The following is a 16686-nucleotide window of genomic DNA, read 5'->3' on the forward strand; positions in this document are numbered from 1 at the left end:
ATACAGCGCTTTTCTAAACTCTCAAATGGCTTCACAGAGAACGGAGAACCCATCATTGATTTCATATTGTATGTAAATATTTCATTTTTTTCCACGCAAACATCTTGGGGTGTAACGATTTGTTTTAACAACGATTCCATTTGATTCAGAATTTGTGGTTGCCGGTACGATTCAGGGCCGATGTTTTTTTTTTTTTTTTAGAACAATACCATCCGACACGACTTAGTAACTTTTTAGCAAAAAAATGAAATCAGTGTGACTGTGAAATAAATAATGGATACTGGACACCGCAGGTGAAGTTTCCTATATTCCTGTAAGTTCTTGTAGGAAGTTATGTATAATCAATCAATCAATCAATGTTATTTATATAGCCCTAAATCACGAGTGTCTCAAAGGGCTGCACAAGCCACAACGACAGCCTCGGTTCAGATCCCACATCAGGGCAAGGAAAAACTCAACCCAATGGGACAATGAGAAACCTTGGAGAGGACCACAGATGTGGGTGCATAAATTAAAATTAATAAAATAAAACAATTAACGCTGGCACTTAAATACTTTATTTGCTGAATATGAAACCCAACACCAGTAAAAAGAACATTGAGACATAAAAGAGCAGCCTGAAGGTGATGGAGGAACTACATGAAAATTAAACAAGACACCATTATATAGAAAATGTATCAACTATGTTTAAATATTATTTTTCACAAAATATTCTTCCAGAATAATTAAAGTCATTTTGACCTATTGTTGGTAATCTCCCCTGTCCACCTCAAATGTTTGATCACCATTGAATAACAATGACATTTCATATTTTTAACCCTCGGGGGACAAAGACTGACATTTGTGTTCTTTCAGTAAATATTTGCTATATTATTGTTATTGTTGTCACTGCATTATACTTGATTTTACCACAGGGGGTTTATCTTACATTTTTTAATTGTAATGTCCAATTCTTTCAAAGGTGTACAATACACTGGAAGTTATTTGACAATAATGTACATATATGTCTTTTTTTGCTCAAATAAACTTTGGCCCTAAACAAGAATACCAAACATGTAATGTTTTATTTCATTTTATCTTAACATTTTGAAGGCCTTTTGATCAAACACTTTTTAATTAGCGTACATTTGCATAAGAAGATTTATTTTACTACATTAAACCTGTGACATTACCCGATCAAAAGGCTCTCAAAAGATTAAAAAAAAAATCTTATAAGTTTGCTATTTTTGTTCAGGACTGAAGTTTAATAAAAAAGTTGAGCAAAAAAAAATAAAAAAATAAAAAATGTTTTCAAGCTCTTTAAAAACGTATGAACTTTTATGTCCCGTTTTGTTTGAACGATAATTAAAATCAAATGTCCCCAGACGGTTAAACTATTGTGCGTGAACACACACACACACACACACACACACACACACACACACACACACACACACACACACACACACACACACACACACACACACACACACACACACACACACACACACACACACACACACACACACACACACACAACAAGATGCACAGTTGAAGTTCCCACACTGGCATGTTTTAGCATTTGTATAAAAGCACAAGTGTTGTAATGCAAAATAACGCCTCTTAGGGATTGTTGTGCTCACAAGATTATTTGTGTTTGAGGATTTAGGACTCAGGAGTTCATATATTGCACTAAAATATAAAAATGAGTGGTCTCCTGAACATTTGCAATCTGGTGAGTTCACATTAGAATTCAGTAAAAAAAAAGTGTATCCCCGCCAAAAAGTCAAAAGTTGGGACAAACAACAAGGGCACATAAAAAGGCTGAGCTAAAATGTGAGTTCTCTACTAATCAGTGTGTGACTTTTTGTCTAAATTGCAACTAAATGCTAATGAGAACAGGATCCGCAGTGTAAACGGCTTCAAACCTAAATGTAGAGTCCATCATCAAGCAGCTTACTGGAAAGATGGCGAGACTCCCGGCGACTTTGTTCACGATCGCTTCCTCTCCTCTCGCGGTCGCTTCCTCTCCTCTCTCGGTCGCTTCCTCTCCTCTCTCGGTCGCTTCCTCTCCTCTCTCGGTCGCTTCCTCTCCTCTCTCCTCTCTCTTTGTGCTCCTCCTCCTTCTCTCTCTCAAACTTCTTGCGGGTGCTTTCGATTCGGGTTCCTTGTCTTTCCTCAGCGCTCTCCTCCGCTCTTTGGTGGTGACTCTTGTGGTTGTCAGATGTCCTCTCCTCCGCGTTCTCCCTCTGGCTGCTTTCGTGGCTCCAAAGCGACTCCCGAAGCGACTCCCTAAGCGACTCCCTAAGCGACTCCCGATGCGACTCCCGATGCGACTCCCTCCTAACTTGGCTTTTCCCCTGCTCTTCCCTCGTCGCCACCTGCTGCTCCGCCGGTTCCCGCTCCGAAGAGTCCCTTCTCTCTTTGCTTCCTCCGGTATCGTCTCTGCTTCCTGTCTTTTCCTTCTTCCAGTCTTTGAGTCCCTTCTCCCAAAACGGTTTCTTTCGACCGTCCTTCGAGTCGCTTTCGTTTTTGGCAGGTCCTCGCTCCAGATCGGCAGACTCGCTCCCATGCGTCCTCGTGCTCCCGCTGTCTGCTCGTCCTGTTGGATTCCAAGTCATTCCTCCGTCTTCTCTGTGGCCGCGTTCCTTTTCTGGATTGTTGCTCCTTTTAGAATCTCCAGTCTTGCTGGGAGGTTCGTCGCTCTCTTTTGTTTTCTCAACAGCCTTTTTACGCAAACTTGTTTCGTCTTGTTCCCGTTTCTCTTTCCAAGCTGCGACTCGGTTCTCGGCCTCTTTGTCCTTCTTCTTTGTCCCCTCCTTCTTCTTCTTTTCTCCTGACTCCTCCTCTTTTTCCTCCTCCTTTACCTTGATGCTTCGCGTTTCCTCATCTTTAATCCTCTTCTCCTCCTCAATCTTCTTGTCCAGTTTCTCCTCCATAAGGTCCAACTCCTGGTCCAGCTCTGCCATCTTATTGGGATCCGACTCTAGGTCGTCATCCACTTCTACCTCCACCTCCTCAATCGCCTCGTACTCCTCCACCTCGATGCCATCCATGGTCTTCTGCAGTTGCGTCTTGACCTTGTTCAGCTCCAGGAGGCCGTCCTGCAGCTCTTTGCACACTTCTCTGATTTTGGTGGCAAATTTGGTTTTGGCACCTTTGTGGAGCTCGTGGGAATCCTTGGCAAGGAAGAAGACGTCGAGCAGCAGGAAGAGCGCCGACATCACCCCCGTGGTGACGCTGACAGCCTGCACGGCTTTGGCAGCGCCACCCGCCGCACCCAAGACCTGCACGGTGCTGATGAGCTTGTCCGTGTTGATCATGAGGGCTTTACCGGCCCGGCCGCCCTCCTTCATCACATGCTTGATGTTGTGGTTCAGTGCCTTCTTAGTGGCGCTCTCGCAGTACTTCTCAAAGTCCCACTCCTGCAGCGTGTCCATACCCGCCTGCACAAACTCCAAACATTCCCGGATGTCCTTAATTTTCTCCTGGTAGGCCTGGATCATCTTCTCTATCTTCTTGCGGTCCATATTGGAGTGGACCGCGTCCGTGATGTTGGCCGTCGCCGATGTGATGCTGCCCGCAGTGGCCACGCCGATGCCTACCGCCGTGACGATGATGGAGGCGCCGAAGGTGAACGGCGCCAGGATGAGGCCCGTGATGGTGGCCAAGCTGCCGGCCACGCTGGCCACGCCTCCTCCCACCGCGACTGACACTGTCTTCTTGTGGAATTGGTCAGCGCCGTCGGCCACGGCCAAAAGCTCAAGAATGGATTTCTGCAAGGAAGCCCCCCGCTGGTTGAAGAGGTGCACAAACAGACGTGCGCCCATGTAGACGCGGTCAGCTGCCTCCTCCATCGCTCTGCAGGGAGGAAGAGGACGCTCATTGACCACTTCATTAGACACACCTACCGTATTTTTTTCGGAGTATAAGTCGCACCGGCCGAAAATGCATAATAAAGAAGGAAAAAAAACGTATATAAGTCGCACTGGAGTATAAGTCGCATTTTTTGGGGAAATGTATTTGATAAAACCCAACACCAAGAATAGACATTTGAAAGGCAATTTAAAATAAATAAAGAATAGTGAACAGGCTGAATAAGTGTACGTTATATGAGGCATAAATAACCAACTGAGAACGTGCCTGGTATGTTAACGTAACATATTATAGTAAGAGTCATTCAAATAACTATAACATATAGAACATGCTATACGTTCACCAAACAATCTGTCACTCCTAATCGCTAAATCCCATGAAATCTTATACATCTAGTCTCTTACGTGAATGAGCTAAATAATATTATTTGATATTTTACGGTAATGTGTTAATAATTTCACACATAAGTCGCTCCTGAGTATAAGTCGCACCCCCTATGAAAAAACTGCTACCGGTATTTATAATACGGAAAATACGGCAGGCATACCGAATTTTTTGGAGTATAAGTCGCTCCGGAGTATATGTCGCACCGGCCGAAAATGCATAATAAAGAAGGAAAAAACATATATAAGTCGCACTTTTTGGGGAAATGTATTTGATAAAACCCAACACCAAGAACAGACATTTGAAAGGCAATTTAAAATAAATAAAGAATAGTGAACAACAGGCTGAATAAGTGTACATTATATGAGGCATAAATAACCAACTGAGAACGTGCCTGGTATGTTAACGTAACATATTATGGTAAGAGTCATTCAAATAACTATAACATATAGAACATGCTATACGTTTACCAAACAATCTGTCACTCCTAATCGCTAAATCCCATGAAATCTTATACGTCTAGTCTCTTACGCGAATGAGCTAAATAATATTATTTGATATTTTACGCTAATGTGTTAATAATTTCACACATAAGTCGCTCCTGAGTATAAGTCGCACCCCCGGCCAAACTATGAAAAAAACTGCGATTTATAATACGGAAAATACGGCAGGCATACCGATTTTTTTGGAGTATAAGTCGCTCCGGAGTATAAGTCGCACCGGCCGAAAATGCATAATAAAGAAGGAAAAAACATATATAAGTCGCACTGGTACGGCCGCTCTACCCACTACGCCATACCGCCCCCAACGCTAAATAACTATTACATATAGAACATGCTATACGTTTACCAAACAATCTGTCACTCCTAATCGCTAAATCCCATGAAATCTTACGTGAGTGAGCTACATAATATAATTTGATATTTTACGGTAATGTGTTAACAATTTCACACATAAGTCGCACCGCCGGCCAAACTATGAAAAAAACTGCGACTTATAGTCCGAAAAATACGGTATGCGTCTATCAAATAATCCACGTACATCTGCTCCTCGTCCTCTTGGAAATTGGCGGTCTCGTTCCATGTGGACCAGCCTGGAGGCCAGGGAATAGATGTCAGGCGCACCAGACAAAAGGTTTTACAATTAAAGCCTGTGATGTCAAACTTCACCTTCTACATTGTTCCACCAATCCAACAGGCCGTCGCTCTCCTGCAGGGAAAACATGGCAGTCTAAACACACACAGGTATATTGCAATGCACGCGCACACACAAACACACACACACACACACACACACACACACACACACACACACACACACACACACACACACACACACACACACACACACACACACACACACACACCCCTGAATCCAGCAGGCTGCCATCAGTCGGGAACGCTGCCATCTCCACCGGCTGGACCTCCACTGTGCTCTCCTAAAGATAAATCAAAAGTGGAATAGGATTAAAAAGTACTATAGAGTGGAACACGTTTATGCCTGACTTGCTTCCACATGAGTGGTTGTCAACAAAAGCGGGACCGACATAAGGAGTTATGCAAAACCAACTTTTTATACCTATTGGCAATGTTCCCTCTAATTTTTCATTTGTGTGAGCAAACGCAAAAACTCCCTGAGCATTCAGTGGAGCCCATGTGAGCAACATCAGACGTGCACACTGTGGCTACACCAGCAGCACACCTGTCCCAAACCTGACTAAATAACAAGTTCAATCTCCATCCATCCATCCATTTTCTACCGCTTGTCCCTTTCGTGGTCGCGGGGGGTGCTGGAGCCTATCTCAGCCGCATTCGGGCGGAAGGCGGGGTACACCCTGGACAAGTCCCCACCTCATCGCAGGGCCAACACAGACAACATTCTCTTATTATTATAATCAAATGACAGCAGTCATTTCCATGAGGTTATTTTCTAATATAAGTGTTTAGGCCCACTTACAATGACAAGAACAAAAAATATTGTTTTTCATGAACTGTGTACTTGTATTGTTTGTCTGGGTGGAGGTCCTGCTTTGGAAATAATTTGTACCCCTTTCAGACATTGCATTTAGTTCCCATTAAAACATTCACATGTTGCACAATGAGATGTAAGCAGGGGATCATGTGTACATTCCTGCAACTTCCTGTTGTAAAAAATATATTTTTATTAGTATTTATTTAATATACTAACAGCATTTCATGATTAATATTTATAAATTAAGATTCCTAATAAATGACACTGGAATAAGCACACATTTGATTGGTAAATCATAGTGTAACAACCTGGAATTACACTTTATGTGTGGTGTTGGAGTTGTCCGACTTTTTGCGTGGCTGTAAATGCATCACTGGCTAAGTGCCATATGTGCATGTGTTGGCGCAAGTGAGAAAGAGCGAGCGGCTGCTGTTGATACAACAAAGTTGGTTTTGGTCTGGTTTGTACTGCAGAAAATGACTAGTTTTGCTAGATATAATTTTTTTACTAATGTTTTGGTGATGTGTTTATGGCCAACAATAAAGAGTTTTGCTCAGTAAAGTGATCGATGGAATTCATGTCCTCAAAGCGTCTCGACAGACGTTAAAATATTTGAACAATGATGACGAAAACTGTTTTCTCTGTCGTGTCCGTGTCGTGTCGAAAATTGTTATGCGCTTATTTTTTTATTTGATTTTGTGCGTGGCATAGATTTGCCGTGTGCAGAGGACGCTTGAGCAGTGCGCAATTGCACAGGCGCGCACCTTAGAGAGAACATTGCCTATTGGTACCTGTTTTTGTGTATTTGGGATCTCCGCAAGTCCTGAAAATGTGAAATTAAACCATGGAGACATTTATAAAACAATCTTGCCTTCCTTCATACTTCCTACACTGCAAAAACTGAAATCTAAGTAAGATTAAATATCTCAAATAAGGGTGATATTTGCTTATTTTCTATCTGATAAGATAATTCTTCTCACTAAGCAGATTTTATGTTAGAGTGTTTTACTTGTTTTAAGGGTTTTGGTCCTAAATGATCTCAGTAAGATATTACAGCTTGTAGCTGAGATTTTATGACCTATATTGAGTAAAACATGCTTGAAACTAGAATATCAACTGTTGCAAAGCTGTGTCATCAACACTCACAAGTATAAAACTACTTTTTTAAAGTATTCATTTCTTACTTCAAGCATGAAAAAAAAAATCATGATGCCGAGCGCATATCATTATGTCAAGATAATGGCACTAGCATTTACTTAATTTAAGAATATTTTTCAACATATTGAGCAAAAAGGTCTCTTTTTTTTTCTACCAAGAGAAGTGCACTTGTTATTAGTGAGAATATACTTATTTTAGGGTATTTTTGGGTTCATTGAGGTTAGCTAATTTTACTTGTTTTGGAAAGTCTTGACAAGCCGAATTTTCTTGTTCTATTGGCAGATAATTTTGCTTAGTTCAAATAAAATACCCCTCATTTTTGTATTTTTTTTCTTGTTTTTGAACACTGACTTTTTGCAGTGTACAAACAAACCATTTAAATTCGGCCACATTGTGACGTTTTTCTCAAGTGTGACGTCAGCGGATATCTCCATATATGGTGGAGATTTATCCGAAGAGCTTTGCGCGAGTCCGCTATTGTGGTCCGATGCTGTAGTCAATAAGTTCCATCTTTTTATCTGTCCTCCTGTTGCGGGGCTTGTACATGCACATGCATCCTCCGCTGTCGCCATTTCTAATTCAAAGTAGCGTATAGTTCTAACTTATATCTGTCAGTACTCTCAATATGGAAACTCTAAAAACTATAACATGGAGGACGGGGAGAAGACGCTGTCAAACTGGAGTCACGTAAATAAGACATACTTGCCAACCCTCACGATTTTCCCAGGAGACTCCTGAATTTCAGTGCCCCTCCCAAAAATCTCCCGGGGCAACCATTCTACCGAATTTCTCCCGATTTCTGCTTTTAGCGTCCTCTACAACCTGTCGTCACGTCCGCTTTTCCTCCATACAAACAGCGTGCCGGCCCACTCACATTTTACACACACATAAGTGAATGCTATGCATACTTGATCAACAGCCACACAGGTCACACTGAGGGTGGCCGGATAAACAACTTTAACACTGTTACAAATATGCGCCACACTGTGAACCCACACCAAACAAGAATGACAAACACATTTCGGGAGAACATCCGCACCGTAACACAACATAAACACAACAGACCAAATACGCAGAACCCCTTGCAGCACTAACTCTCCTGGGACGCTACAATATACACCCCCGAATTCGGAAGTCTCAAGGTTGGCAAGTATGAATTAAGACCACCTACAAAAAGGCACATCCTGAAGAGATGATAAGACTGAGGTTCGAAAAAGTTAAGTTAAGTTAAAGTGACCAATGATTGTCACACACCCACGAGGTGTGGTGAAATTTGTCCTCTGCATTTGACCCCTCCCCTTGTTCACCCCCTGGGAAGTGAGGGGAGCAGTGGGCAGCAGCGGTGCCACGCCCGGGAATCATTTTGGGTGATTTAACCCCCAATTCCAACCCTTGATGCTGAGTGCCAAGCAGGGAGGTAATGGGTCCCATTTTTATAGTCTTTGGTATGACTCGGCCGGGGTTTGAACTCACAGCCTACCGATCTCAGGGCGGACACTCTAACCACTAGGCCACTGAGTAGGTCTGTAAAACATAATCTATGCAAAATGTCAACCAAAGAACCACCATTACATGTTATGTAGACCATAAGGAGGTGTTTTGAATGTGGGAAAAAAAATCATAATATGACCCCTTTAAATGTGTTTCCGTTCGTTTCCATGGGAACAATTACTCTTGCTAACCTGGGCTGGGGTCATCTCCTGCAGCTCCATACTCTCCTCAATGATGGGCATCTTTTCTTCGGCCTGTGGCGCAAAAGCAAAAACAAAACAAAAAAAGTGAATGTTGTAGACCGGACATCTTTTGGATTTCCTCAAGCATTTTTAAAGAAGACATCAACGTTCATCTTTGATCATGATGATGACAAGGGAGTGTCTACCTGTGACGACGCGTTAAGTTTGGGTATCCTGGGAAGAGTCGTTTTGACTCGGAACGATGTGACCTGAAGGGGGCGTTATAACGACAGTGAGATCCATCCGTCAGAGAACTCTTTGGTTAATCTGTAGAAGCGAACACTCACTCTTCTTTTCTTTTTGATGGTCCTCCTGCGTTTCAGCCCGCCTCCTACTGGTGGCTCTGCCCCTTCGTTGTCCTGCAAGCATCAGCCACCTTGTTAGCATCAACAACACTGTAAGCTTCAATCAATCAATCAATCAATGTTTATTTATATAGCCCTAAATCACAAGTGTCTCAAAGGGCTGCACAAGCCACAACGACATCCTCGGTACAGAGCCCACATAAGGGCAAGGAAAAACTCACCCCAGTGGGACGTCGATGTGAATGACTATGAGAAACCTTGGAGAGGACCGCATATGTGGGTAACCCCCACCCCCCACCCCCCGCCCCTCAAAGCTTGACAACTTTGTCACCATAAACTTTGTTAGCATCAAAACTAGGGATGTCCGATAATGGCTTTTTGCCGATATCCGATATTCCGATATTGTCCAACTCTTAATTACCGATACCGATATCAACCGATACGATATATACAGTCCTGGAATTAACACATTATTATGCCTAATTTGGACAACCAGGTATGGTGAAGATAAGGTCCTTTTAAAAAAAAAAAAAAAAAAAAATGAATAAGATAAATAAATTAAAAACATTTTCTTCAATAAAAAAGAAAGTAAAACAATATATAAACAGTTACATAGAAACTAGTAATTAATGAAAATGAGTCAAATTAACTGTTAAAGGTTAGTACTATTAGTGGACCAGCAGCACGCACAATCATGTGTGCTTACGGACTGTATCCCTTGCAGACTGTATTGATATATATTGATATATAATGTAGGAACCAGAATATTAATAACAGAAAGAAACAACCCTTTTGCGTGAATGAGTGTGAATGAGTGTAAATGGGGTAGGGAGTTTTTTTGGGTTGGTGCACTAATTGAAAGTGTGTCTTGTGTTTTTTATGTTGATTTAATTAAAAAAAACAAAAACAAAAAAAAACGATACCGATAATAAAAAAACTGATACCGATAATTTCCGATATTACATTTTAAAGCATTTATCGGCCGATAATATCGGACATCTCTAATCAAAACCTTTGTTAGCATAACAACTTGTTGCCATCAACAACGTTGTTACCATGACATCTCTTTTAGCATAAACAATGTTCTTAGCATTAACAGCTTTGTTAGCATAACAACTAGTCAGCATCAACAACTTTGTTAGCGTGACAACTTGTTACCACAACCGACTTTGTAAGCATAACAACTCTGTTAGCATTAACAACGTTGTTAAAATAAACTGAACAAAAATACAAACACAACATTTTCGTCTTTGCTCCCATTTTTCACGAGTTGAAGTCAAAGATCTAAAACTTTTACTAGATACACAAAAGACCTATTCCTCTCAAATATGGTTCACAAATCTGTCTAAATCTGTTCTAGTGAGCGATTCTTCTTTGCCAAGATAATATTAAGATGCTGATAAATAATTGCATGATTATTGCACAGGTGTGTCTTAGACTGCCCACAATTGAAGGCCAATCTGAAATGTGCAGTTTTGCTTTATTCGGGGTCTGGGAGGGTCAGAAAAGCAGTCCGTATCTGGTGTGACCACCATTTGCCTTACGCAGTGCAACAAATCTCCTTCGCATAGAGTTGATCAGGTTGTTGATTGTGGCCTGTGGAATGATGGTGCACTCTAGAGATGTCCGATAATGGCTTTTTTGCCGATTTCCGACATTCCGATATTGTCCAACTCTAAATTACCGATACCGATATATACAGTCATGGAATTAACACATTATTATGCCTAATTTTGTTGTGATGCCCCGCTGGATGCATTAAACAATGTAACAAGGTTTTCCAAAATAAATCAACTCAAGTTATGGGAAAAAAATGCCAACATGGCACTGCCATATTTATCATTGAAGTCACAAAGTGCATTATTTTTTTTTAACATGCCTCAAAACAGCAGCTTGGAATTTGGGACATGCTCTCCCTGAGAGAGCATGAGGAGGTTGAGGCGGGCGGTGTATATTGTAGCGTCCCGGAAGAGTTAGTGCTGCAAGGGGTTCTGGGTATTTGTTCTGTTGTGTTTATGTTGTGTTACGGTGCGGATGTTCTCCCGTAATGTGTTTGTCATTCTTGTTTGCTGTGGGTTCACATTGTGGCGCATATTTGTAACAGTATTAAAGTTGTTTATACGGCCACCCTCAATGTGACCTGTATGGCTGTTGACCAAGTATGCTTGCATTCACTGTTGCGTGTGAAAAGCCGTAGACAATATGTGATTGAACCGGCATGCAAAGGCAGTGCCTTTAAGGTTTATTGGCGCTCTGTACTTCTCCCTACGTCCGTGTACACAGCGGCGTTTTAAAAAGTCATACATTTTACTTTTTGAAACCGATACCGATAATTTCCGAACCGATACCGATAATTTCCGATATTACATTTTAAAGCATTTATCGGCCGATAATATCGGCAGCCCGATATTATCGGACATCTTTAGTCCACTCCTCTCAATGGCTGTGCCAAGTTGCTGGATATTGTCAGGAACTGGAACACGCGGTCGTATACGCCGATCCACAGCATCCCGAACATACTCAATGGGTGACATGTCTAGTCTGAGTATGCTGGCCACGCAAGAACTGGTATGTTTTCAGATTCCGGGAATTGTGTAAAGATATTTGCAATATGGGGCCGTGCATTGTCATGCTGCAACATGAGGTGATGGTATCGGGTGAGTGACACAATGGGCCTCAGGATCTCGTCACAGTATCTCTGTGCATTCAAAATGCCATCAATAAAATGCACTTGCGTTCGTTGTCCACAACATACCACAACCCCAACTCTACTATGGGCCACTTGATTTACAACGTTGACATCAGCAAATCGCTTTCCCACACTACACCACACACACTGTCTGCCATCTGCCCTGAACAGTGAAAACCGAGAATTATCCATGAAGAGAACACCTTTCCATCACACGCCGACTAATGTGAGCATTTGCCCATTCAATTCGGTTATGACAACAAACTGCAGTCAGGTCAAGACCCCGATGAGGTCGACGAGCATGCAGATGAGCTTCCCTGAGACGGTTTCTAACAGTTTGTGCAGAAATCCTTTGGTTGTGCAAACCGATTGTTGCAGCAGCTGTCCGGGTGGCTGATGTGGAGGTCCTGGGCTGGTGTGGTTACACGTGGTCTGCAGTTGTGAGGCCGGTTGGATGTACTGACAAATTCTCTGAAACTCCTTTGGAGACGGCTTATGGTAGAGAAATGAACATTCAATTCACGGGCAACAGCTCTACTGCACGCTCCCTCAAAACTTTCCACGTCTGTGGCATTGTACTGTGTGATAAAACTGCACATTTCAGAGTGGCTTTTTATTGTGGGCAGCTTAAGGCACACCTGTGCAATAATCATGCTGTTTAATCAGCATATTGATATGCCACACATGTAAGATGGATTATCTTGGCAAACAAGAAGTTCTCACTAACACAGGTTTAGACAGATTCGTGAACAATATTTGAGAGGAATAGGACTTTTGTGTGTATCGTAAAAAATGTTGTTCTTTAAATTCAACTTGTGAAAAATTGGAGAAAAAAACAAAAGTGTTGGGTTTATATTTTGGTTCAGTGTAACTTGATATTCATGTTATGCTTGTTATAATAAAGATTATTTAGCATGACAACTTGTTAACATCAACAATATTGTTAGGAATGTTTTCAGTATAACAATTTGTTAGCATCTCTTATTCACATTTCTTAATGACAACCAGACCTGTTTGTCAGCGGCTTTAGGTGTCCACTTGAACTTCCCAGCAAAGCCTCCTTTTTTCTAACAACATAAACACAAAACAAGTCATTTATAACAATCTTTAGAATTCTTATATTAGCCCTCACTAGATGATGTGAGAAAGGTCCAGCTGCGGCCTGGGCATTTCCGTCGTGACACAAGAACGCCCAATGGGCGTTGCTGGATAGCATCGACCAGATGATGTCATTTCTCTTTCCATATTGGCACTTTCATGTCGCAGGTTTTTTTTTTTTAATGTATTTATTATTCCATTTAGGTATATTCTTAGACAACTGCATTGAGCAAATTCCTTTATTTCAAGCAACTCACTTGTATAATGTTCTATTCATCTAAATATAACATCAAAGTTGTGTCTGTTCATGCTAGTCTGAGCCATACTTGCCAACCCTCCCGGATTTTCCGGGAGACTCCCAAAATTCAGCGCCTCTCCCGAAAACCTCCCGGGACAAATTTTCTCCCGAAAATCTCCCGAAATTCAGGCGGACTCAGGTCCTCCACAATATAAAAAAGCGTACCTGCCCAATCACGTCATAACTGTAGAATGATGGAGGGCGAGTTCTTGGTTTCTTATGTGGGTTTATTGTTAGGCAGTTTCATTAACGTCCTCCCAGCGTGGCAACAACACACAACAACAGCAGTCACTTTTTTGTATACCGTAAAGCAGTTCGTCTGCCGTAAACAGCAATGTTGTGACACTCTTAAACAGGACAATACTGCCATCTAGTGCATTTGATGAAAGCACTTTTGTGCGTGACACACATCAATGCATCATCAGAGAGGGTGTTCAGCATGGTTCAATGGACAATTCAACCCTTAACTCAACAATGAGTAGATGAGTGTTATGTGTGTGTATATGTGTAAATAAATAAACACTGAAATTCAAGTATTTATTTTATATATATATATATATATATATATATATATATATATATATATATATATATATATATATATAGCTAGAATTCACTGAACGTCAAGTATTTCTTATATATATATATATGAAATACTTGACTTGGTGAATTCTAGCTGTAAATATACTCCTCCCCTTTTAGCCACGCCCCCGTCCCACCCCGACCACGCCCACCCGCACCCCCTCCCCCCACCTCCCGAAATCGGAGGTCTCAAGGTTGGCAAGTATGGTCTGAGCTCGCAATGTTTATTAAATGTCGGCAAATACACACTTCTGCTTCTTATAGCAACCTTAAGTGTACACATATCTCTAATAAGTGACTGCCATCTAATAAGAACACGTATTACATATCGAGGGCAGAGCCACAGAGAGGATTGTCCAATGAACATGTTATGAACAATTCAGGCACTTTATTATATTCAACTGCCATGAAGCCTCCTTAAAATTATTGTTTTTAATGTAATAGTGGTCAATTAATCCTGACCAAGCTGATTGAAAGTTGGCTTAGCCATATACAGTAGTTTGATGGTCGCTGACGTCTGTCTATGCCAGTGGTTCTTAACCTGGGTTCGATCGAACCCTAGGGGTTCGGTGAGTCGACTTCAGGGGTTCGGCGGAACCTCCGCCACGGAGGTCAAGACACACTCATTGTGTAAATAAAAACTTCTCCCTATCGGCGTATTATGGATACCCTCAAACAACGTTTCTTCTAATTTTCCATATGCGTTAGCAAACGCAAAAACTCCTTGAGCATTCAGTGGAGCACATGTGAGCACACCTGTCCCAAACCTGACTAAATAACAAATTCAATGTTTTATTATTATAATCAAATGACAGCTGTCATTTCTATGAGATTATTTTCTAATATAAGTGTTTTGGCCCACTTACAATGACAATAACAAAAAATATTGTTTTTCATGAGCTGTGTAGTAGTATTGTATGTCTGGGTGGAAAACGAAAAAAAAGGAACAGACTTTGCTGTGAAAATAAATAAATTACTTTATTTTATCATTCATCATTTAAAATGACATGAGAGTGGCACTTGCCAAGGTGAAGCCACGCATATCTGAACTGGTCTCTCAAAGGCAACAGCAGAAGTCACACTGATTTGCAGGTGTGTAATTTGTTGTGAGTTCATGCACTGTGTTGTTTTTTTTCTTTGAACAAGGTGATGTTCATGCACGGTTCATTTTGTGCACCAGTAAAAAAAACATAACTTTGCCTTGAATTTGAAATTATTATTTTTTAAATTTTTCACTAAAGAAGGGTGAAACTGGTGGGGTTCGGTACCTCCAACAAGGTTAAGAACCACTGGTCTATACTTACAGACAGGCCTGAGAAATAGACAATCATTAAGATGCAATTGGATAAACGTTCTATAGATGGCTTAGCTTGCGAACGTTAGTTCTACGCAACCCATATGGACTGCAGAATCTTATTTTGAAACTGTAGATGGATGTTAAAAAGGGGATGTTTCAGTTTGCAAAAACGGGAACTCCCATTTGTGGCCGCTACTGGTTAATGTTGTGAATGCGTACTCTCACCTTTGTGGTGGTTCCAGCTTCTAAAAGATTTTCATTACTGCCTAATAGTTCGTCTCCTGACATGTCGCCCTTTTAAGGGAAAAAAAACACCAAAATAGTAATTTCATACATTTAATCTTGATGTACACACATTGAAAATGGGTTAAATAAACAACTTTACACTTACTGTGAGGTTGTCAGATACATCCATGGCGTCACTGAGAGGATCCTGGAAGCAAAAGATGACATTCATGTCTGTGGGCTAGTACTGTATCTATTAGGCGATTAAATGTTTATTTTAGGATTTATTGAGCAAAAAACACCAACAGATGACGTCACCTTGGTAGACACGGAGCGCGGTGATGGTTTAGGCGACTTTTTAAAAAATCCAGCAAGCCCCCCGCTCTTTTCCTGAGAACAAAACATTTAAAGACTGAGTCACAAAAAGGTAACAAAAACAAAGAACATAATTTGTACCTTTGGTGTGTTTTGGTCGGTCAGGTTTTCATTGCTGATTGATAACGTCTTCTCCTTGTCTCCGTTTTCCTCCTGCACAGTCAAAACTATAGTAACCAAAATGGAAATGATGAGTCGCCACAAACCTTGTGAACGCACCTCCTCAGCAGCGCCCTCGTCGGCTACTTTTGCAGCTTTCTTGAACATGGTACTGAAAATGCTTTTTTCCTTGAAAACAATGCACTTATTGAGGTTATTGTTTGATATGAATTCCCTCAAAATCAAAAATGCACAAACGCCATAAATTTAAAAAAGGAAATAAAAATACTGTGTTTATGAATAAATTACATTACATAAAAATGTATAGTATAAATTAGAGATGTCCGATAATATCGAGCAGCCGATATTATCGGCCGATAAATGCGTTAAAATGTAATATCGGAAATTATCGGTATGGTTTTTTTTATTATCGGTATCGTTTTTTATTTATTTATTTTTTTTATTAAATCAACATAAAAAACACAAGATACACTTACAATTAGTGCACCAACCCAAAAATACTTCCTCCCCCATTTACACTCATTCACACAAAAGGGTTGTTCTTTCTGTTATTAATATTCTGGTTCCTACATTATATATCAATATATATCAATACA

The 16686-nt window shown here is 41.0% G+C and overlaps 1 protein-coding gene across 6 annotated transcripts in view; it reads right to left on the reverse strand.

Moving 5' to 3' along the window:
- Positions 1-1409: 1409 nt before the first annotated feature.
- The window catches only part of LOC133618522 (uncharacterized), a 59317-nt gene continuing 44040 nt past the window's right edge, over positions 1410-16686 (reverse strand). For all 6 annotated transcript variants that reach the window (XM_072915226.1, XM_072915225.1, XM_061978969.2 and 3 more), the window contains 13 exons: positions 16190-16258; positions 16052-16123; positions 15914-15985; positions 15762-15803; positions 15596-15664; positions 13106-13162; positions 9389-9460; positions 9248-9310; positions 9051-9113; positions 5606-5677; positions 5409-5448; positions 5281-5332; positions 1410-3840 (listed from right to left, as the gene is read on the reverse strand). In XM_072915226.1, coding sequence (XP_072771327.1) covers positions 1908-3840; positions 5281-5332; positions 5409-5448; positions 5606-5677; positions 9051-9113; positions 9248-9310; positions 9389-9460; positions 13106-13162; positions 15596-15664; positions 15762-15803; positions 15914-15985; positions 16052-16123; positions 16190-16258 — 2676 coding nt within the window. In that variant the 3' untranslated portion in view covers positions 1410-1907. The remainder of the gene's footprint in view (positions 3841-5280; positions 5333-5408; positions 5449-5605; positions 5678-9050; positions 9114-9247; positions 9311-9388; positions 9461-13105; positions 13163-15595; positions 15665-15761; positions 15804-15913; positions 15986-16051; positions 16124-16189; positions 16259-16686) is intronic.

Source organism: Nerophis lumbriciformis, linkage group LG19 (assembly GCF_033978685.3).
Source record: "Nerophis lumbriciformis linkage group LG19, RoL_Nlum_v2.1, whole genome shotgun sequence".
In the NCBI taxonomy this organism is placed as follows: Eukaryota; Metazoa; Chordata; class Actinopteri; order Syngnathiformes; family Syngnathidae; genus Nerophis; species Nerophis lumbriciformis.